Genomic DNA, 24,425 nt, shown 5'->3' on the forward strand with positions numbered 1-24,425 from the left:
ACATCTGTTGAAGTTATAGTCCTGGTTCTTCCTCCCAACCCCATGTTCCCAGAAATAAGATTCAGACTCAAAATATATTTACAAATACCTTGGCCATATGGCTAGACTCTTCTCTGACTAGATTCTAACTAAAATAACCCTATTTTAACCTACATTCTACCACATGGCTGGTTACCTGTGCTCAGGGACCTTATGTCCCTCTCCTCACATTTTCCCAGGTGGATCTTCCTGAGCCTGGCTCTTCCCCAGAATCCTTTCTCCTCCCAGATGTTCCACCTTCTACTTCCTGCCTAAGCCATAAGCCATAGACCGTGAGCTTTTTAACTGACAGGTGACACATCCATATAATACACAAGATATCCTCTGTATACCATCTTTGTCAAAACCATAGATTGTGGCCTATTGCCAACCTTTCTGATTCCTATCAGGAGTGGGGTCTAATAATCTGCACTCCTAATATGAACCCAGATAATGTTCAAGAAAATACTGATCTACACCAACCTAGCAACTGCCTTTTAGCCACAGGCCAGTCACTTCTCATTTGTCTATCTCAGTATCTAGATGCACTTAAAAAGCAGGGAACTTATCCAGGCAGTGGTGGTGCATGACTTTAACCCCAGCACTTAGGAGGTAGGGCCAGAAAGATCAGCCTTGGAAGCCAGTCTAGTCTATAAAGTAAGTTCAGGATAGCCAAGGGCTGTGTTGCACAGGGAAACTCTATTTCCAAAAAGATAGTGGGAGACTAGATTAGAGGTAAGGAGGTCTGAAAAAGTAGGTAAAAGTGTACATATACTGGGGGGTGAACATAGGGGCAACCATACCGGAATGATTATTTTCAAAATTTCTTTCTAGTGGAAAGACTAATCTTTAAAAAGCAGTATCATGTAAATTCCCAAAACATATGCAGTAAAGTGAGAACTACTCTCACTAGACCTGAAAGCTTGTTGGCACCATCCCACCCCCAGTCCACAGTATATGAATACTTTTAATCTACAAGTTCACTGAAGATCTTTCCAGCTTCAATTTTCCAATGTGCCAGAAAAACTTTGTCATTGTGGGAAGAGAAGCACTGGGTAAAAAAAAAAAAAACCTTTGTCTAACCCAACGCACAAACTTACTTTGTCAACACTTGTTTGGTTACATGGAAAAAAAATCTGTTGTGTGGAGGATTCATGGAATTCTGAAATCACTAAGGTATTTCTAATAGCTCCAAAGCCCACTGCAGGAATACATTATGTCTTTTCTAGGCCAAAGGATAGAGAATGTCAAAGTATGACATACTTTAGCTTTCAATTCCTGTTTCTTGCTCACTAAAAACTGGATCCTCCTCCCACTCCCTGCTACTTCCTGTCCCCAGACCCCCAAGCCTCAGATGTTCACTGGGCTCTGTAGCCAGCTATGCCTCTTCTCTGGGCCCTGATGCTTTTATGTAGGCTTGCCCACATTACAGAAGAGGGGCATGCAGAAATAAGTTTAAGGAGCCAGGCAGAAATATATGCCTACAGACTAGCGAGGAAAGTTATCAGCACTGGTACACTTCATAGGTCTTAGGCTCCAACTTCTACTCAAGAGCCTTGTTACCATCTCACCACCTTTAGAATAACCACAAAGTAAAGGAAAAATTAACTGGTCTACCCCAACAGACACGGTCCTCAACTCACAAACACCATGACAAAAATCTGTTTATTATTTTTCAAAACACAACAGAAAATGGGGGAATCATTCTAATTTCCATTGTGGTCGACAGCGGAATTGATAAGGCTGATCTGTCTCTTAGGTTGTCCACTCTGTACCATGGGTGGATTCTGGACTGAGCTGTGACAGTGGCAGGGCTACATGGACACTTGCATCAGGACAGCCATCAGAAGAGCTGCAGGCCAGCTTTGAGCCCATGCATTTGTCCTTGGTTCCAGAGAAGGCCCTCCATGTTGCCAACACCGCCATTGTTATTGCTGCCACAGCATAGGCCCAGAGTGCTGCTGAGAGAAGGGGCAGTTGGTCAGGGACAGGGACGGCTCTAAACTCTGTAGAAGCTTGACCTTTATAAAGAAAAGACAGGAGCTATTCTGACAAGTGATTTCAGATGAGAAGCAGGGGCGGCTCTGCCCCCAGCAACCCACCTCTAGCAAATTGAAGGGTAGAACTAAAATGAAGCATTATGCAGAACTGCAGTATAGAAACTAGGTGTGCAGAGTGGTGCTGCTTGAGGTTAAGGGATAGAAGTCCCACCCCAGATCCAGGAGGATAAATCAGAGTGGCTGCCTCAGCAGGGCCTCTTTCCAAGGTCCTAGAGCTTAGGGGCCCAAAGAAGACTTGGCTGGATCCCTCCCACATCTAATAACTAGTTAACAGCTCAAGGTGAGGCTTGGGATCTAGAGATAATATGGCCCAACTCCATTCCATATTTTAAGACTGCTTGACATACATAAGTACCCTCTGTCTCCCTAACCTAGCTCAAAACCACTCAAGTGCCTGCTTACTGTAGGTCAAAGGACTTTGCAACTAGAGGAGGTGTCATCCTTCACTCACTCAGGCAGATCTATACTTACACTACTGCAGTGGGAAAAAACCTTAGAAGTACTCTAGCCCCACCCCTTCCCATCACCCATAACTTTCCAAACAAAGAAACTGAGGTCCAGAGTTGAGTAACAAATGATTTGACCAAAGTTACACAGCCGAGTCAAAGGTGAGGCTGAGGAAAGAATTAAGGGTGGACATTTTATCTAGCAACCACTAATGGCAGAGAGCTAACAAGCTGGGCCAAGTCAACAGCTCTTCAGCACACACTTCCCTCTTTGTATCCAGGCACTCACTGGGCCAAGCTTTCAAAGGATCAGTTTACTTGGAAGAGAATGGGGCCTCTAACAATGGAATCTTGTGACAGTACCTTGTTCACCTGAGGTAATTGTCATCTCTGAGGCTTACTGCCTCCATCTGTTAATCTAGGCTTCTAGCCTCCATACATTATCTAGGCCTGGAATGCTTCAGCCTCTGAGACTTCCTGCTGAATAAACTCACCCTCTGTAGCTCTTTCTGAGCTCTGGCTGGCTGGTCAACTCAGCTGTTCTGGCTCAAACTCCTCTCCCTGCTAACGGATTCAGTCTGGCTTCTCTCTCTTGGCCACTCCTGAGTTGTTCTGCTTGGCCTCAAACTAACTAGCAACCTGTTCTAATCTTCTGGATTCTTCTCATTCTCTGGCTCCTTCTGTCTTCATGAGGGATTAAAGGTGTGTGCTAAGGGCTGAGCCAGAGCAACTAAAAACAGGTTTTCTCAGTAAACAATACAATCTCTGGGTTAACAGTGTGGTCAAATATCATGCAACAGAATTCTACTTCTAACTGGCTTCCACAGCTACCTCTTCTACTCATCTGATTCAGGGACACTTGGCTTCTACAGCCCTCTCCCAGAATGCCCATGTGAAAGGGAGTTCAAGTCATCTCCCAGGGAATAAGCAAAGCAAGCAGAACAGGAATGAACTCTCAATTCCAATGGCCATAGACCAGTGCGTACACAGACACTTGCACACAAACTGGTCTCAACCTGGAAGTGGTGCCAAATCATCTGTTTAACGATTAATTCCCTACATTAGGGTAAAGGAATCCTAACAAGGGCAGAGCCACTGACTCATTTATTCCACTTTGTTTCTTATCCAGAAGGTAGCAATCAAAGAGGTAAGGAATCCCACTGGTACAGGCACTCACCTACTCTTAGACTTTTGGGGTTCTAACCGGTGCTCTAGTACAGGTTGGTCCAAAAGATACATGGTGTCATAATTATCCAGCATAAGCTCTGTTGGGTCCTCAGTCTGACCTGGTACTCGGCCGATAGGGAATATACCCCATCGTACATCATCTGTAGAACAAAGAGAGGAGAAAAGAATGAGCTTTTAAAAAGTCAAAATTATACTCAGATTCAAAATTACTCGGATTCCATCTTACCTCACACAGAATGGCAGCCATTAAGAACCCAATAACAATAATGCTGGTAAGGATATGGAAAGAGAACTCTGATACACTGACAGGAATGTAAACTAGTCCAGCCACTGTATAAGTCAGGGTAGGAGCTTCTCAAAACAAAACAAGAAACAAACCAACCAACTCAGAGTACCTTACTGTCCAGGTATAGCACTCCTGATTATTTACCCAAATAACTCCATAATCAACATATCACACAAATATTTGCACAGCATTGCTTTATACAGCACTATTCACAGTAGCTAAGTCATGGCACCAACACAGGTGTCCAAGAATAGAGGAGTGACGAGTGGAAATGTGATACACATAAAATCCAAGGGCCTTTTGTCAGCTCTCGGAAAGAAAAGGACGTAGCTGCAGACAATCATTAGGTATGCCAATCTCAGAAAGACAAATAGGCTTTATCTCACTGTGACTTCCAGATCTGATAAAGATGCATATGTACCGACAGACATTATGTAGAAAATTTAACTGTCAAGGGAAATGAGCTGAACTATTGAAAGAGGAGTTTGAGATGAGGATAAGGGACCATGATGGGGAATGTGTTTAACATGCAGTGTATACTTTCATGAAAACTTAAAGAGATTAATTTTAAAATATCCAATAATATTTACAGAAAAAAGTTGATAAGCTGGTTTTCCTATTGGTACACAGGCCCACTCCCATCTACCCACCCAGCCCTCTTAGCCAATTCAGTGTGGGCTTTCTGCATATCCCTTGGCACAACATTGTAACCACTTCTCAAGAACACCTCTCTGTACATCTTAGCACTTTGTAACTGTTACCCATGTGTGCTTACACACACACACACACACACACACACATGCTACAGGCATTTTTATTCCTTCTCATTCTTCTTAGATAGAACTCCACATAAGCACGGACATCTTCAGATATGGCAATGCATAAATTAATAGAAATCACAGAATTCTCATAGCATGCCTTCTCCATTCCCACCAATACCAAGAATTATCTGAGTGATTGAAACTGTTTATACAGCTATACCACCATGTGTTTGAAAGCCATGTTCTTTCTTAGTGGTCTTGTCCAAAGATACATACACACACCTAAGGACTACTGACTCAGGTGACATGCTCCCCATGTACAAGGTTATCACCCTCGGATGCACAGAGAAACCACATATTCTACCCCACAAGGATATGCAGAGAAGCACACGCATTCCATTCAGTGAATGTCTCCTACTCCACTTCCTGCATCCTACAACTCTCATTTATAGGTGGAAACCCAGATATCTTAATGTCATCACACACATACATACACGCAAGCAAGCAAGCAAGCAAGCAAGCAAGCAAGCAAGCACGCACGCACGTACAACAGAGGAGGAGGAGAGGGAGAGTGGAAGGAATAAGAACAAGGTGGGGAGAGGCAAGGACTTAATATTATAACCTTTCATAATTCATAATATAAAAATTCCCCAAAATATACATACATGAAGATGTTCCATTCTGGGATGAAACATAATTCTCCCTGTCACACACCTTTGGATGTATGACATTTAGCCTTGGATCAATTTTTTTTAATGAAAAAACCATAGAAACTACTTAAAAAGGGCGGTTCTCATGCTATATATTATGTATCAAATTATCACACTGTATCTCATAAATATACACAATTAAATGTCAATTAAAAAAAAGAATGGGCTGAGGGTATAATTCATTGGAAGAGCGCTTGACTAGTCTGCTGATTTCCTGGGTTTGATTCCCAGAACAGTACATACACAAAGAAAAGAACTAACCCCGAATTGTCTTATCTGTCTAACCTTGACCCTTACAGAAACTTGTATCTGTTTTAATGATCTTTAGTACCCAACAATATAGATGTTTTCACACACAAGGATCACTCCCTAGGTTCTATCTAATAGCACTGAGTTGATTATTTCCAAACCTAAATATATATATTACAGCCCATGTCTCTTTAGCCTGACATTCTTATACATATTTCCACAGTGACAACACAGATACAATTCAAAATGACTCTTATTGCCTAGTCATAAACCCCTCCCACAGACTTCCAAGTCTTCCCTCACATAGATAGCTCCTGGATCTCATGGTTTTTAGTTGATTCTGCTTTCTCTTCAGAAAATATATACAATACTATGGCCTATTTGAGATTCTTTTCACAGTCCCCACTTTTCTCTTATACTGACATCTAACCCCACCTTACAGACACAGCTGTTCCTGTACCAATTCATCTCTCTTTCACTATTTACAAAAACCCAACTTCCTTGCCCTGAGAGGTTTTTTTTGCCACTAAGTCATAATTTACCTATCAGGTATAGACAGATAGACACACACACACACACACACACACACACACACACACACACACACACACACACACACAGAGGCACACAAAATGTGCTCACTCACCCCTAGCACTCCCACTCAAGTTTTTATACAACACTCCCAACACCTGTCCTTACAGGGCAAAGGCTACTGCTTTCCCCATGAGCTCATTCAATGATTCCTGTTTGATTATATCTTACTCCTCACTGGGCTCAGCTATTTTCCTTCTCTTCTCCAGGTGCATGGGCCATGTCCCTGTCTCTGGTGTTCACAGGCACATAAACATGTACCACCCCATACTGACTGTTCTACTTATTCTATGTCTGCCTCCCTTGAGGCTCCTCCTTCTTAAAGTAGATGACGTCATTCAAAGGAAGACCTTCAGAGGAGCAGATTGATGCATCCCATTCCCCATCACCAAGCTTCCCTGTATCCTTTTTGAGCTTCAATTTCATAGACTTGGATGAACATCTAAAATCTGAACCACTCCATATTTTCTTTTGATCCAGTTTCTTGACTTAATGCTCTGAGTTTGAAAACACATAGCAAAATCTAGTTTTACCACACTGTGTGTACATGAAAGCATGTGATCTACTGCATTTTACCCCTCACCCTTCATATTCTTTTGCTCTTACTACCCAGGGCTAACACACAACTACTTATATGAAACAGCAATCAGTCTGACAGTGGTCCCTGATGCTTATGTACTCCAACCTAAGAGGGTTGCCATTCATGTATCTAGTAGCCTCTGAGGCTTGCCATATACTGTTCACATCTTATTCCTTTCTTATCTATTCTGTAGGGTGAAGGAAAGCCTCAAGGATTGGCCAGCAGAGCATAATAGTGTCAAAGTATAACCTCACCTCCTCAGGAGGCTGAAAAGGGGGGAGATCTTTAAGCAATCTTCATTTCAAAAAGAGTTAAAGCTGTTGGGATACTGGAGCATGCATCCAGAAGGTTTCGGCCACAGGATCTTGAGTCTTAGATTACATTGTGACAATTTTAACAGAGGTGGGAGGAGAGGCAAAGGGGGGCAAAAAGGAGAGGAGGGACCCATCAAGAATGGAGGGAATTAATGACTGAAAAAAATAAAAGTGGTTGTAAGGACTACTTACCAGAGCTTAGTTGCCATGCTGAACCCTGCAAAGCTTCTCTTTTCTGAGACATGATCCTAGTATTCTCAAGAACATAGGATCCCTGTAGGAGAGAGAACCCACCCATATCCATTCCGTCTTCATCATCATCATCATCATCATCATAGTCGTCATCTTCATCATCATCTTCATCCTCATCTACTTCCTCCTCCTCTCCTAAGCCGTCACTTTCCTCTGCATCTGCTTCCATCTGATCTTGAAAGACCTTCTGCTCCTCCTCCTCCTCCTCCTCCTCCTGTTCTTCCTCCTGGTGCTCCTCCTGCTCCTGTTCTTCCTCCTCCTCCTTCTCCTCCTCTTCCATCTCTGCCTCCTCCTTCTCCTCCTCCTCCTCCTCCTCCTCCACATTCTCCTTTTCCTCCTCCTCTGGCTTGACATCCACAAGGTTGTCTTGCTCCTTCTGTTGAATATTTCCTTCAGACTCACAGTTGGTAGCAGGTGGCTGGAGGTCCTGATGTAAGGTATCCAGCGTGTATGGAGCTTTCCCAGTGGAGGAGGAGGAAGAGGAGGAGGAGGAGGAGCCTTCGACGGCCTTTGCCAAGCCACTCTCTCCATTCTGAGTATAAATGGAGCAGACTCGCAGCAGCTTCTCCTGTTCCTCATCTGGCAAGACCTCTCCCATGGCTTTGAAGACTCTAAGCACACAGAGGGACAAAGTAGGGAAAAGTTTAATGTCTCAAAGTCACCTCATAGCTCACCACTCTGGAGTTTGCACTTGCTCTCTGAACTTCACACCTGCCTCTGAAAGGCAGCACAACACAGCAGACAGAATGCAAAACCCAACAGGACCATGCATGCTGAACCAGCTCTCTGGTATATCTGTTTTACTTTTTATTACTTCTCATTAGAATGAAGACAATAACAGAATTCAATCTCTAGGGTTCTTGGGGGAAGGGATAAGAAAGCTCACATAGAATGCCTGGCAGAGTGCCTGACACATAACGGAAAGCAATTAATGATAGCTACCACTCTGCACTGAGACACTACAGAATGGGAGAACACTGGAGGAATCTGTCCTGGGGACCAAGGATAGAAAGAGCAGTGTGCTGTTTCTTCTGCGTGGAATATAATGTGTGATTCCTTATGGAAGCAGCTACAGCCCAGCCTGGAATGGAGGGAAAAAAAGAAAAGAGGAAGAGTTGACTAGACAAAGCCAGTGTGGAGGGGAGGCCTGATGAGCACTGAATTGATGGTGGGTGCTATAGTAGCTAAGGGGAAGCAGAGAACACAAGGAGGGTGTAGAGACTGGGGGAGAGCTTCATGGAAGAGAGACTCAGGTAGCCCAGGGACAAGATGGCACACACTGCCTGTGGCCAAACTAGCCTGGCTGAAGGGTAAGGCCTGTGCCAGGGAGCTGGAGGAAGGGAAGGCTGGGAAAGGAAGTGTGTGCACTATGGGGCAGGATACCCGCCAACTCTGAGGACAATGTGGTCTAAGTGGCCATTTCTGAAGATCGCCATGTTAACCACAGGGAGGACTGCCAGGGCTGGGCGGGGCAGGGCAGCCTAGAAGCAAGAAGACCAGAGAAGCACCTGTCTTCACAATCCAAAACAGTTGGTAAGGGTGGACCTCAGGTATTGTGGGGAGACATGGGAGGGAGGGAGCTGTCAAAGACAGACACACAGCAGAGCCCAACTTGCTGACCAATGGGGATGGTCAAACAGGTGTATTAAACAAGATGACACTGTGTACATACAAGTCAGTGCTAACAGCAGAAGCACTAACAGAGCCGCTAGGGAGGATGAGGGTGAGCACAGTTCACAGAGCCTGGCCTCTGAGAGGTAGCCCGCACTGTGGGACACACGGCAGGAGGGGCACCCATCCTTCGAGAAGTGCCAAGTGCTTTGTGGAGGGAACACAAGCCATGCATACAGACATGTGGCTGGCCACCAGTCTGTGGGGACAGAGCTGGGATCTACTGACTAGACTGGGAGTCCCTGTTGGTAGGACTTATTTCAAATTCCAAGAGGACACTGGTTCAAATTGAACTGATCTCCTGGCTGGGGGAAGATCCTGACATGCTTACAACTTTATGTGAGGAAGAGCCAGGAAGAAGCCCTCCCCTCCCCTCACTGTGGTCCATTAGTGTGATTAATAATAAATATCCCCAGGCACTTGGTGCTGGCAAGACGCCTTGTCACTGCTGCTCATTACCCATCTGCCACCCCCAGCTTCCAGGCTGCCCATTAGGTGCTGTGGAGAGAGGAGTCATGAAATGCACCTCCTCCCTGAGTGTGTCTGTCACAGCCTGGGACTGAGGCCATGCGTTTAGACTGTTGGACAGAAAATGGAGTTTAGGTCCACAAAACTCAAGCCCAGATTCTCATCCATGAGAAGCAAGTCACCATGATTTTAAGGTACTTCAATACTCAGTCTCTAGATAGCTTATCTGTAAAAATGTATTATACTTAAAGGAAATTGCCTATTTAAGAAAAAAAGCATGATACCTGATAATTAACTACCCATAGCATCTTTTATATTTTCACCTCTGCAAGGAAAAAAAAGCCCAGAGTTCTGTATTCACACAGTAACACAAGTTTTCTGCCAGAGTTCAATCCATGTGAAACATTAGGGTAATCTCCAGACTTAAGGACAGGCTACAGGGATTTCTGGCCCTAGCCAATGTGCAACACCCCTAGGCATAACCACTCTATTCCCCACTCTGTAAATAGATGAATTGATCTAAATTCATTGATTATCTGAGAAGGCTAGGATCTGTGCACAAGGAATCATACCCAAGTGAGCTACTATTACCAGTGGCATGTGTCACATCCCTCTGATATGCTTGGTTTGGGAGAAGATCTTTGTGGTCCAGACTTTTCCACTCTGCAGGCATGTAGGATTGGAGAGTATCTTGAAGGCTATCTAATTAAAGCTCTCCATGATCTTTTTACTCCCTCACAAAGTACATACACATCCTATATTCCTTCTATACTTTGAAGCTTCCTTGATTTTTTTTCTCTGTGATGTTCTAGCCTGACTCCTCCAGAAACTGCAATGTCACTTATAGTCCAGAGCTCACACATCTGGCAATGTGGCTATATAGATTGGTCCCATCTCCTGGAACTCTTGCCTTGGCTGACTTGTCTATAAGGTCACATTTTTATTTTAAAAATGTCTGTAGCTCAGATGCCACTAAGGGTTCAAGAAAGACTTTTAGATGAAATAGATGGATGACAAAACTAAGTCTTGGAATCCAGTCCCACACTTCACTCATTCCTCAGATGTTGGGTCATCGTCTACCAATACAAGCACTGCTGGTAAGGAGATGGAAGAGGGTATTTCATTCAGTTCAAGGGCATTTACTAAGGCCTATATGGTGACTAGATTTGTGTGATGTGCTACAGTACAGGTATCTAGTGCAGAATTCTTGCCCTTGTAGAGCTTAGCCTAGGAGAGGGGAGGAGACACATGGGCAGGGGGAGGAGACATGGCAATACAAATGTCAAATTTGGGAAATATTCAGGTGTCAACAGGATGAGCTAGGCTGTGCTACCACCAAGTGAGCTCTGTAATAGTCAAGGAGGATCGCTCTAGAGTTCAACTGCCCATGTTAAGCACACAGCTGAGAAATACAAACCAAATTGTAGAGGGAAGGACTGGAGTAAGGAGATATGGGCCAATAGTTTATACAGTCCAGGAATACGCACTGGCATTTCTAGGAGGGTGCAGCATCCAGCATTAATGCAGCAGATACATGGATTAACAAGCAGGTCTGGTTTGGGTAATTAGGTCAAGGCAGCTTTGGGACTGCACACCAACCAAACTGCAGCAGGTTAAGGAGAAGAAAGAGTGAGAAAAGAATTAAGATGAGAACCATTTTTTGGAGATGGGAAAAGAGAAAATTTGCCCAATCTGGGCAAAGCAGATATTGGGTTATTATTACTCTTTTACTTGGGTTGTTATTACTCTTTTAAGATTAAAAAAAAAAAACCCAAACCTCAGACACATTCATAAAGGGTAATAACCAGCTAAGCAAAGGAGACAATGAGGTAGGGCCTTAACAGTGCTGGCATAGTTGCCTCTAGAGCATAGACAGAACAGACTTTGATGCAGTGCAAAACCACCTCAAATTGAGACTGGTGGTGTTGACTACAGACACAGATCAAGATGGCTCAACCTTAGGCCGAGGGAGACGTGGCACATGCCTGCATCCACTGGAGGAAGCTAGGGTAAAATGCAAGAGCAGCAGGGACTTGAAGTCAATGGTGTATGTTCAGAATAGTCCTGGAGACAAAGTGGTCAATAAGCAAACAGGCAGACAAAGAACTGCAGCCTGGCATGAGATCAAAACTTGTAACTCTACAGTGACAGCAAGGAGCAGTGTAGGAGAACTCAGCTACCCAGGCTGAAGAATGAAAAGAAACGGAGCAGGGAAATCAACCCCAGCTTGAGAGATTGGAGTCAGACACTGCCAAAGGATTAGTAGAGCAGAAGGTGATGAGGATGCGTGGAGTGATAAACTACAAACAAGGCTGAGGAAGCTAATGGAAGGAAAGAAATAAAGGGATGGAGACTAGGACACAAGGGAAAAGCAGTGCCATGGGACAGGAAGTTCAAAAACCAAAAGGACTAGATATGGTGGCCACAAAGTGGGATACTGGGCCGTCAGCTTTCAGATGAAAAGTTCTGAGTAATGAAAATATGCTGCTGTGTACAGTGATGGATGAAAATTTCTGGAGTTGAGGAAACGCAGGGGTAAAATGAACTGTTCAAATGAAACAACTACTACTCTAGCAAGCAGGAAGAGAATTCAGTACTAAAGGCTTCTAGGAGAATGAGGGAAGTAGCTTAGGGCAGGGAACTGACAGAAAAGAGGGAAAAGATGACAACCATGGGTATTTACAGGAATCCAAACAACACTCCATTGACCACACAACCTAGAGAGAATAAAGTAAAGGGGCCATGAAAGAGACACGGTGACCGTGACAGGTCCAGAAACAGAAAGGTCACTGAATGTCAGGTTAAACCGTCACTTTGCTAAGAAGGCATTAGGGATTGTTGAGTGACTTTGAAAGGTATACTCTGGGAAGCCAGTAGAGGCAGTACCACTGGGCTTGGAACCAGAAGATTGGGTCCACTAAGAAACACTAGCTACTCTTTACTGTGCACTTACTCTGTGCAGGCCACTGTGCTAAGCATTCTCCCACTGGACGGATTAGCCAAGCCTTATGATACTGAGTGACTGTAGGCAGCAGCAGCAGCATCCTACCCTCCCCCTTCCAGACTCGGTTCTCTCATCTATTATTGGAAGGGATATAGGGTTAAACATCACCAAAAGAGCCTTCCAGTGGGTTCAGTCCCCAGCTCCGAAAAAAAAAAAAAAAAAGAAAAAGAAAAAGAAAAAGGAAAAAAGAGCCTTCCAGGGCCACACTCTCTTACTAGATAGAATTAAGACTTACACCTGAAGGAGTTGGAGGCTGGCCCAGCAAGGTGAGCCCAAGCAGGCCTCGATCACCTGGGGCCAGTCCAGGGTGGAAGAGCAATTGAACAGCCTCCAGCTCCTTCTTGCTTCCCACTGGCCTGCAGAAAACCGCCGAGCATTTCGTCCTGAAAGAAAACAAAGAGGCTTAAGAGAAAGAACCATGTGGGTCCTTCACCCAATCTTCAACGTCAAAAGGGATAAGGCTCTATGTCTCTTTATCTCCCCAAATTTCCACCCTGTCATTCTAACTATTCAAAGCCCCCAGAGTGCCTCCTTTCTGTGACACTGAGAAGAAAGGGGAAAAGGGAGATTTTCCTCCTAGTTCCTACAGCACTCTTTGGCAACTCTAAACTTTAAACAAGGGAGTTAAAGGCAGAGCTGAGGACACTGGCAGATGCTTCTGCTTGGGATGCCTGGGCCCTGGGACTAGGGCTAGTTTTCCTCACCAGTCTTGGTGTTGGCCACGATCAGTTCAACGGTCCATCTAAGGATGTAGGTAGGCCGGATCCCAGTTCTCCCCAGGGTAGACAACTCAGAGAACATCCTCTCTAGCAGGGCCTGTGTGAAGGTCTGGGAGTGCAGGCCCCTGAGCAGGGGCTGCCAGAACTGAGAGAAGGGCTTTGGCACCAACACTTCATTCAAGTCGATGTTTTCTGGTTTGTGAGGGATACCCATTGATGGACGGGAAGGGCAATGGGACCAAGATTAAGAGAATGAGAGAGCACCAAAGCAAGCCAGCAAGAAGGGTAGACAGAAGAGAAGAAAAAATTGCACACCAAAGAGAAAGAACAGACACGCCCAAGTTCCAACAACAAGAATTGCCATTGCAGAACAAGAGGGAAGGAAAGCAGAAGAGCAGGGAGAGAGAAACCAGTTAGTATCTGGCAAACAACAACTCATACAAAACCAAGTATAAAAGAAAGAACTCTTTCTGACTTCAGCTTCGTCAATAACTCACTGTGTGAATTTGGTTCAGTAACTTCCCCTTTCTGGACCTCAGTCTGACCATCTGTAACATGAGGATGTTGGACTAGATGACCTCTCAAGGCCCCTCCAATGCTGCTGTTCTAGCTCTCTAGCTAGTGGCTAAATCATATTTGACAAGGCATAACAACAGTGTTAAGAAACCCCACCCTGCCCATTCCAACCCACCTTAACCGATTCCACGCCACCTACGGAGAGTCCCATGACACATCAGCAGGACTACCTATTCTGTTCAGCCAAGAGGGCTGACATTTCAGCCCCACCCCACTCCACACTCCAGCCCACTTCTAGAGTTCCCGCATAAGAAACACAGAACCCTAGGGTTTCGGTGAACACCCAGGACCCTACCTTCATACTCTATCTGCAACGCTGCCAACTGCTCATAAGTGGGAATGAGGAAGCCATCGTCTAAAAAGGCATCCAGTACAGCATCCCTAAGGTAAATAAACAGTAGTTTAGAGACGCATGGTTGCCCATGCCTACAGTCCCAGCTACTCAGGACACTCAGAGGCTGAGGCGAAAGCATCATTAAGTTCAGAACCACCCTGGGTAATATAGAAAAATGAGTCTCAAAAGGAAAAAATAAAAGATGACCTTTCCAAATAGGCTGGACTGACTGATTCACTGACTGTTTAAAGTTGAAATGACTTAAGGGGCTGGAACATGGCTATATCTCAGTGGTACAAGACTTAACATGGTGTGCATAAGGGTCAGAGTCTAATTCCCAGTAGACAAAAAAGAAAGACAAAAGAGGCACACTAGAATGAAGCCGACAAAAAGACACATATTCCTACAACACTTCCAAAACAGCTAATGTCTCTAGTTCAAATGGCCAAAGTACCAGAGGTGGAGACTAATCAGAAGACAAAGCTATTAGGCTTCAGGCGCCTGGGACAAGGACTGAGCCAGAGTCTGGAATCAGTGGGCTTTGAACACTCATGTACCAGGCATGTGGTGATCTAAGTCCCATAAATGAGAGCAGTGGTGACGGAATAACTCAAATCACAGAAATAAGCCCTAGGCTGATAGAAGAAATCAAATGCCTAGGATGACCAAGTGCTTTTAGACCTCAGTTCCTACAATGTTGTTTCTCCTGTCCTTTCTCTATCCTTCACACTGGCTACCTTCTTCTAGATCCTAGAAGTAGAAATGCTAGGTATGTGACTGCTGGTCCAGATATGACTCAATTGAAAACATCAGCAATAGGGGAGATTTCTCAAGCTCATCTAGCTCAAACCTAAAGCAGCAACAGATTTTCCACAGTTACTGGCTTGTTAGGAGCCACTCCTAGCTGACTAGGTCTAGCAGATGTCAAGCTTTCAAGATGACCCAGTACCTAGAAGGACGACAACACAGTCAGCAGCTTTTATCCAGCAGAGCAGGCTTGAGAACACAACTCTCCTTCCCCTCATCCCTCATCTCCTCAGATAAATATCTGAAAACTTAGCACTGCCTGCTCAGTATAGACAGGCAGATCCTACTATGAAGGGCACAGAAGTAACTTTCCCAGCTACTGGGGAAGCCATCCCTCAAACTTCTGCTGAAGGGAGGAGCTAAAAGTCTAGCATAGGTAAACTAAGGAAATGCCTTTGGAACTGAGCATCATGGAGTATAATCTAAACACTGGGGAGGCATCTTAGATCCCTTTGAACTTTCCTTTACTGTAGGGCTGGCATTGCCTCCATAGTTTTTTTGCTTGTTTGTTTTATCTCCTTTCGTCCCTTTTTGGTAATGTGGATCAAAACTAAGACCTTGTGCATACTAGGCCACTGCTCTACCACTGACCAACATAACACTCCCAGCCTTCTTCCACAGCTTGTTGGCAGCAAGTTCTCCAAAGCCCTTTCAAACTGAATTCATGCAGAATATGCAAGGGCAACAAGTTTTGCCTACCCAGGTTGAACTGAACACTGTTTGTGGGCAGAGCAACACACAGCCATAATGAGAGGAGAGTATCTAGCCTAGCCTCTAGTGGCCATGCCCCAAGAAGGCCTGTCCTCTGTCTGTCTAGCCATGATTACCCAAAAGATGCTAACATCTTCCAAGAGCTGTCTGAAAAAAACAGACTAGCAGCACTCTAAGACTAGATGGTGAAGTGTTATATATCAAAAGCATTTTCCTATCTGTCAAGTCTGTCATATTCCATGATACAGAGGAAAAAGGTTGCCAGGGACTACAGGCATTTATAACTGGTTATTCGGTAGCTCACGATAGGCAACCCAGTAGCTGGCAGGGTTGGAGGCAGATCATACAGAAGACATAATCACCATTTAGGGGAGGAGGATTGACTCTAGATTTCCTATAACAGAAATCAGCTAGCTAGAACATGACAACTGCTTTCTCTTTCTGGTACTAGCTAATTGAATTCAGGGCATTGTACATGCTAGGCAAACATGATACCACTGATTTATATTCCCAGCCAGTTTTCTTTTCCCCTCCTCAACTATCATTTTTGAGACAGGATCTCACTAAGCTGCCCAGAATGGCTTTGAACTCATTCTGTAGCCCAGGCTGTGAATTTGCAATCTATCTACTCAACCTCCAAAGTAGCTAGGACTACTTACACTAAGCTATGTCTTATTTTGAAAACCAACTTCAGTAAGGCTGTTACCCTCTATTGTAGAGAATAGGCAATCCTGAGTTATCAAGTTACAAACCTGTTCTCCCATGAAATGCTCTTGAGTTCTTCTAGGATACCTTGTACACGTGGAGAAAGGTTATTCCACACCTTAATAGCCTGAAGTAAATGCCTATATTTCTCCAGCACCTGAGAGCAAAAACAGTCCAATCAGAAATCTGACTTTGTCAAGGACCCCACCCCAAACCCCTCCAGGATCTCTTCTCATAGGACCTCAGCACTGTCCTTAAAGGAACAGGACAAAGCATGCGTGGTGGTCCCACAACTCCTTTACAAGCCCAACAACTAAAAATAACTAGCTTTTTCTCCTCCCACTCTCCCCACTCCAAATCTTCTGTGGCTCCCAATCATCAGATATTGATACTGAGCTGCCAATTGGGAGCACTTGGTTTGAGATGAACAGGGATCTTTCAGCCAAAGGATAAGGAACAAATGGAAGAAGTGAGTTATAGGAGCAAGAGAATTGTTGAGACCCAGGTTCCCATCCTACTTCTGTCATTAACTGTGTACATAACCCTGAATCTGCCCCTTCCGTCACCCAAGGGTTCAGTCTGTCTGTGAAAAAGGAAGAAGGGTCTAAATGGTTTCCCAGCCTTTCTATAAAACACACCTGAAGTCTCATCTGACCTAGGGATACTCTTAAACCCCACCTGCTGGTCATCTTGAGAATCATAGGACTGTACAGCTATACCCCATTCCTAGTTCTCTATACCAGAGCAGACAGTCCATCAACTTCATTATCTGCTTGCTCTCTTCCATCATCACAGGATCATCTGTGATGATCATCTCCTTCCTAGTTCCCACCCTCTCCAAGAAGTACCTTCATGCTTTGCCACTTTTCTTCCAAATTCTCTGAGAAGTTCCCTCATGCTCTGCCACTTTCAATTCTTTCTCAAAGACTTCTCTTTCAGGTAGCTGGCAAAAGGGAAGAAATGGCTAGGACAGGTGACAGCATACTGCACCAAGGATACTTACCTTAAACTGTTCCTCTTCATATGATACCAGCAATTCTCGTGCTTTTTCTGAAAACAGAATGAAAAACAGGGAAGGAAGCCTAGCCTCTCATTCTTTCTGGGAATCTGAGTTTCTTGTACCTTGAGCTATAAGCTGACAACTCAAATTCCTTCCCTACTTACTTCATATAACTCAAAAAAGATGGCGGTACAAATGCAATATCCATTCACCATGGAAACTACCACAATAAGATAGTTTGTGACAGTGATTTTTTTTATGCTGGGACTCCACCACAGCATACAGAAAATAATCCATCAAGGGAAAAAGCAGTACTGACCCCAAGCATGAGTGTTCAGGCACATGCGCCCCTCTTTGCCCCCATGAATACCCACCATACAACTCCTTATGTCTTGGAGATAGTTCTGGATGAGAAGCCACCTCTTCATTGCCTTTAGTGTTTGCATCATCTGTGACAGCCAATTCTTCACCTTTGTCGTCATCCTGAAACTCTGGTATCTCTTCAATTATATCATCAATAATAATTTCAGTTTCCTCTTCTTCAGGTTCATCTGCTTCTACCTGGTCCTCTTCCATCCCCCAGGTTTCTTTCAGACTGTCCTCTAGTTGACGGCTCCAGAATGTCTTCTGGAGCCAATGGAGGACAAAGTAGCAACCTAGAAGAGGCAAGGGTAGATGCAATAGATACGCCATAGGACCAATTATGGGCAATTGATTAGCAGGTCCCCAGTTCTCTCGGCCTCTAAGGCTCAAATCTTAAATACTGCATATATCCTCTCATGTATTCTCCTGCTCACTGGTATCTTTCCTGGGGTAGGGAGTGGATAATGCTGGCTCTAGACATAGGTGCCAACTAAAGCAAGGGGTGGTAAATGGGAGAACTGAAACATAAGTATACCAGCTACTTGCATGGCATAAATCAAGTCTCGCCCCTTTTCTAGATCTCAGAAGACTAAACCAAGGATTTTTAATCAAGATAGAATGAACATAAAAAGAATGCCTGAGGGTTGGGGATTTAGCTCAGTGGTAGAGCGCTTGCCTAGGAAGCGCAAGGCCCTGGGTTCGGTCCCCAGCTCCGAAAAAAAAAAAAAAGAATGCCTGAGTTCATGAACTACCTCTCAACCCACCCCTTCAGACTATATACTACCTACTGAGCAAAATGTAAGAGGGAAGTAATACCTTATAATTAAAATAGCATAAGGGACCAGAACAGAGGCTACAGAGATGGCTGAACAGTTAAGAGCAATTGCTAGGGGCTTGAGAGATGGCTCAGTGGTTAACTGCTCTTCCAGAGGTCCTGAGTTCAATTCCCAGCAACCACATGGTGGCTCACAACCACCTGTAATGGGATCTGATACCCTCTTCTGGTGTGTTCAGAAGACAAAAACAGTGTACTCACATACATAAAATAAAAACACTCATAAAAAAAGAGCAATTGCTGTACCTGCAGAGAATCCAAGTTTAGATCACAGCACTCAGAGCAGATGACTCACAACTGCCTGTAACCCTAGTTTCAGGGGACCCAGCAACCTCTCCTGGCCTCCAGAATCCACAATCAAATAGCAAACACACAATCATGTATATAAATAAAAATAACTCTGAGGTTTAAAAAAGAACCAGAATAGTATACTGCCAAGCCATATTAAAACATGAAACAAGGTAATACTAGTCCTGATTTCATTTTTATACTTTCCATATGAATTATTTTCCCTATGAAAAGACTACATATCATGATTAGTAAGCTTGTGAAAGCCAAGCCTTATACTGTAACCAAAGTGAGTCTGTATTTCACCTGGTCCTGACACGAGGTACAATCCACCTCTTTGTCCCTCATCCCCAAATGTCACCCAGCTTAGGCCCATGAGCTTAACACCCCGCCAGCACCCACCTCTGCGGCAGTCATTTATATGGGGCATTTTCTTGTGGGTCAACTTGTGGCGAAGTTCAACAATCCATTCTGGAATGTTCACCTGATTAGGGGTAGAGATTGACTCTAGTTAGAAATGAGAAAATAATAAAGCTTACAGAAACTCAGAGAGGAATCACTCTGGCCATCCATCCCAGTGAAGTTTTCAGTCTTATTGGTGGTCAAAATTACAATCCCGTGGTTCCTGGTTATATTTTACTGCTCATTGGAAGTAGTCTTAACAGAAGAAAAGGCAATTACCCCAACCACTGGCCATTTCTGTGGTGGGCATTCCTATTAGCCTTCTCGGATTCCCTTTGCCCTTTCCTTCTTCCTAGGCATCTGTATTCTTTCTTGCCTCTCATAAGAGCTCTGGCAAGTTTTTCTTCATGGTTGAGAACACACCTACCATCAAATCCCTATACAACTTACATACTTACTGATGCCAGAAATACTGGCACTTTTTGCTGCTTGGTTGATCTGTTTCTTTCCTCAGATTGCCAGCTCCATGAGGGCAGGCATTTTGACTGCTACTCTCTTTTGTGTCCCTACCCAGTGGTCAGGCTCCTCACTTTCAATGGGCCAGTCCCAACTAGCAGAACTGTCCAGGCCCACTGAAATGCAAGTTATAAGAAATAAGGGAGCAATCTTTTTTAAAACTGAACATTCAATCATCCAGTCAAAAACATTCTGGTATGGGCTCCAACAGCACAAGAAATAATCCTAAGAATCAACAAATGGATCGCATGACTTTTTAAGTTTTTGCACATCAAAGAAAATAACAGAGTAAAGAGATAACACAACTTAAAATATGTGAGGAAAATCTTTGTCAAGTGTATATCATACAGAGCATTAGCAATAGAGAATCCAAAAAATTAAACAATAAAACATTATCCAATCAATAAATGTACTAATTTTTAGTTCTTAAAGAAACATACATGGTCAGTAAATATTTGAAATAGTGCTTAACAGCCTTAGTCATTAAGGAAATACCAATTAAACCTTTTCAAGATTTGGTCTCAGCACAGTCAGGACTGGTATCATAAAAAAAAAAAAACCAAGCAGGGTTGGTAAAAAAAAAAACAAAAAACAAAAAACAAGCTCAGTGGTAGAGCGCTTGCCTAGCAAGCGCAAGACACTGGGTTCAGTCCTCAGCTCTGAAGGAAAAAAAAAAAAAACAAGCAACAGTAAATGCTGGTGAAGATGTGGGGCAAAGAGTATCCCTCTTCACTGCTGGCAGGAGCATAAACTGGCATGGACACCCTGGAACCAATATGGAGGTTCCTAAAAAACTAAAATGGAAATTATATGATCCACCTATACCACTCCTAGGCATATAACCAGGGATTCTAAGTCGACATACCTCAGAAATATTGACACCCACCCCCCCACTTACAACTACCTTGATTTATTATATTTTTGGTTGTGAGCCTAGCCTTTAATGGCTGAGCCATCTCTCCAGCCTGCTACCTTGGTTTCTAATAGCTTCAATATATAATGAGCCTATAGGTCTGTCAATACATGGAGACAATATGCAACATACTCTGAATGGAATTTTATTCAGCTGTAAAGAAAAATGAAAGTATGGTATCTTCAGGAAAACAAATGGACTTGAAGATCAGTATGTGAAGCAAACAAAATAAGTCAGACTCAGAAAAATGAGTGTTTCATAAATTTTATCACATGCGGAATCTAATCTATATGTTTGGGGCAAAGACTGCAGAAAGAGGAGTGTGGGTTTGGGAGGAAGGGAGATAATGAAAGGGATAAGGAGAACAAGGAAGGCTAATGGAATGTAAGCAAAAGGAAGGAGTATTTGAGAGAAGAGGCAGGACAGGAGTGAAAGCGGGGGGGGGGGCAAATAAAAACAAAGTCTAATGATATATATACAGATGACGTGTTGGAACACATTATTTCACATATTAACAACCACTAAATACTTGAAAGCTAAGGGTCTGAAGCTTCTACTGGTTTACCCAGAGGTGATGAGACAAACTGATTGTTTTGCATACCGTACCCCATAGCCCACTTAAGGAAGCCTTCCTAGCCAAAGAGAATGAGCAATGCAGCCTTTCATACATACCTCATGAGCCAGGTATTTGAGGGGAAGGTTACAAGATTTGGACTTCCTCTCTGAGATAAGATTCACAAACCTGGATTGGGAGAGAAAGAAGTGGCATAGTCCAAAGAAACTATTTTACTCCAAGTTCTTTGTGAAGTTACCTTTCTACTGACTACCCTGCTCTTAGGCTTCGTATCAGCCAAAGCAGGGACAGTCCCTGCTCAGCCAACATTTACTAAGGGCTATGCTATGTACTAAAACAACACAGACAAATTAGACACTGTTCTGCTCTTGGCAAATTTGGTCTAGAATAATCATGACATATGGTAGAACACAATATGCTACAGATGTCAGATAAATGACTACATCAAATAATATGAGGAACTCAGATAAATAACAGAAACAGAGGACAAAGGGGAGACATCAAAACAGAGATCGACTAATATAAGGCTTTGTCATGTGAGAAAACTCAGTGGTAACCCTCCCCCACCATGTATGAAATGTTCTGAATTTCACACCTCTTACACATTCTAGAAGGGAAGGAAAAACAGAAGAGAGAAAACTTTCTGGAAAAGTGAAAAAAGGGTTGTGTGGACAAGACATGGCTGTGAACAAGACATAGTCATGGCCAAGTTAAAAAAAATCACAGGTTGATTCACACACAAAGACCCACCTGTGGCTTTTTGTTTCAGGTAGCGGGGGAAACCAATCTTTTTTTTCTTTTTTCTTTTTTTTTTTTTTTTTTGGTTCTTTTTTTCGGAGCTGGGGACCGAACCCAGGGACTTGCGCTTCCTAGGTAAGCGCTCTACCACTGAGCTAAATCCCCAGCCCAGAAACCAATCTTTTAACATTCATGTTTACCCACCCCCAGTTCCCAAAGCCAACCCCCCAGTCTTACCCTATGCAAGTCTTACCTGACCAATGCCATGCCATAGAGCAATCTAAGTTCATCGGTGCCCAAGCCACCGGCTACATCCAGGAGCTTACATCGTATCAGGTCAGCTGTAGAAGCCACTGCCAGGGGCAGTTCGTTGCCTAACCTAAAGGGCCACAGTCCAACACCATCATAAAAATCCTTACATTGTTCATCCTCTACCACAGAAGCTTGGTTGTTGCACCATTACACACTGAAAAGTGCACGGAGATACAAAACACTGTGGATAAGACGGAGTAAAGTCCCCGAGATCAACAGTAATAAAGGAATTGAGAAGCTGGCTGGGGTACACAGTACGTCTTAAGTGCTACATTCATCAACAGTTGCGTGGACACAGTCCATTCTCTCCCCTTCAAACTATTTAGCTAGAGAAGCGCCGAGTCCTATCCCCCACCCCCTTCCCTCATCAAACGAACTGAGAAACCTCAATCCTGAATCTAACCTAAAGGGTGACAGTCCAATCCCTAACAGGAACAGAAAGCCACCCTAATATATCAACTTACTCCTTTACTCCCGGGTCAGGCCCCCTCTGTTTTACAAGTAAAACGTAAGCCTCACAGACACAAAAATATTGGAACATACACCCTATTTTTCCTTCCATGGGATGAGTACAGGAGCTTGGCTGCAACTTTTCTTCAGGTACTTAGGAGAGAGGCACCATAAGGCAATTTCAGGGTATGCTATAGAAAATACGGCTGTTGGGGAGCTCGACAAGTAGTGAGACACCACCAGCACCCAAGCAAAAGGGCTGACCCGGCCGCCTTACCTGCTCCTCCATACTGTAATTCGGTTCAGCGCGTATTGCTGCAATTTCTGATCATCACAGAACAGATAAACCGTCACTTGCTCCCACTCAGCCCTGCTGAGCCAGGACACTACCATACCCGCGACTCCCGGCGAGTCTGGCTGGTTCTCATTTACGGACTGTCCGTCCCACGCACGCCACACGCGTTCCATCGCCTGGGAGCCCAGACCAGGCCTGCTCCTGGCTTCCCACCTGAACTGAAAAATGCAGCGCGCCGCGCGCTTCACACAGCCTGTTCTCCAAACCGCACATCATCAGCCAATTGGAGAGCATGACCCCGCAGTAAGCCCGCCTCTCGCCATTAGTGTGGCCAATAGGAACGTGGGACAGTGGTCCTGCTTGCAGGATTCTGTCACCACTCGCTGCCGGAAGTGTTCGTTCATAAAGCTGTCTTACCAGAACCACAGTCGCTTCAACTTCTAGGTTCTGCTAATTTCCTGGCTGTTGAGTGTCATCTGTCCCAGACAGGAACTAGTGTGTTTGGATTGCAAGGAGAGAAAAAAATACTTGGCGCCCCTTGGCGGTCTACAGAGAAATTGCTCTCGATTACTGTACTTCCTTAGTTAAGGTGTTTTCAAGCTTCGTTTTAGTTTGTTTGTTTCCACGAACAGTCACTAATCCAGGAGACTACTTTGGAGACTGAAGAACAACTACAGAGAAAATAACATATATTTAGATAAGATTTGGTAGAACAAAATCGGCTTTCTTGACAAATAACTGAGTAAATTAATACCAGCCTGTCTGGAGAAAGGAAAGATAACAATGTGAGAAAGTTCAGGACCAGTAAACGATGGTAAAGGGGGCAGGAAGTTAATATGAGCAAAGTGCGTTCATGAAAATGTCATAACGGAACCCATTATTTTATATGTTAAATAAAAGCATTAATAAGAAATAGGTGAGCTGGTATAGCCTGTTACACGGTGATTTGAGGCCTGAATGAGTGGAATTAGAATTATCTTGAGAGTATAGAGATCAGGGTTCTAGTCTTTCATTTCCCACTATCAGTGTGACCTTGGACAAGTCTCTGCCCTTTTCCCTAGAAAAATAGATGGTAATCTATTGTATTGTTCTTTAAGCATTCGCCCTATGATGATAGCCTGAATAAAATAATTTCTCTAATTGTCCTGTGCATTTTATCATTTTACTGAGGTTGGTTTTGTCTTTATTAGTTACAAATGAGAAAGCTGAAGTCCAATCTCGTGGCCTCATAAGGGACTGTTAGAAAGTAGTCCAATGAGCCAGAGGTGGTTCAAGGATTTAAATGGTGC

The 24,425-nt window shown here is 43.9% G+C and overlaps 1 protein-coding gene across 7 annotated transcripts; it reads right to left on the reverse strand.

Annotated features, from left to right (window-relative positions):
• Positions 1-1,664: 1,664 nt before the first annotated feature.
• On the reverse strand, positions 1,665-23,405 carry Las1l (LAS1-like, ribosome biogenesis factor). Of its 7 annotated transcripts, none has more exons than XM_087599315.1 (14): positions 23,119-23,405; positions 22,333-22,458; positions 21,440-21,509; positions 19,339-19,420; positions 17,825-18,106; positions 17,454-17,500; positions 16,498-16,607; positions 14,189-14,274; positions 13,815-13,865; positions 13,303-13,509; positions 12,834-12,981; positions 7,396-8,066; positions 3,702-3,852; positions 1,665-1,976 (listed from the first exon to the last, which is right to left on the reverse strand). In XM_087599315.1, exons 1-14 carry the CDS (start codon positions 23,307-23,309, stop codon positions 1,862-1,864), a joined length of 2,337 nt encoding a protein of 778 aa, XP_087455441.1. In that variant the 5' UTR covers positions 23,310-23,405; the 3' UTR covers positions 1,665-1,861.
• Between the last annotated feature and the right edge of the window lie 1,020 nt (positions 23,406-24,425).

This window comes from Rattus norvegicus, chromosome X (genome assembly GCF_021556685.1).
Source record: "Rattus norvegicus strain SHRSP/BbbUtx chromosome X, alternate assembly SHRSP_T2T, whole genome shotgun sequence".
In the NCBI taxonomy this organism is placed as follows: Eukaryota; Metazoa; Chordata; class Mammalia; order Rodentia; family Muridae; genus Rattus; species Rattus norvegicus.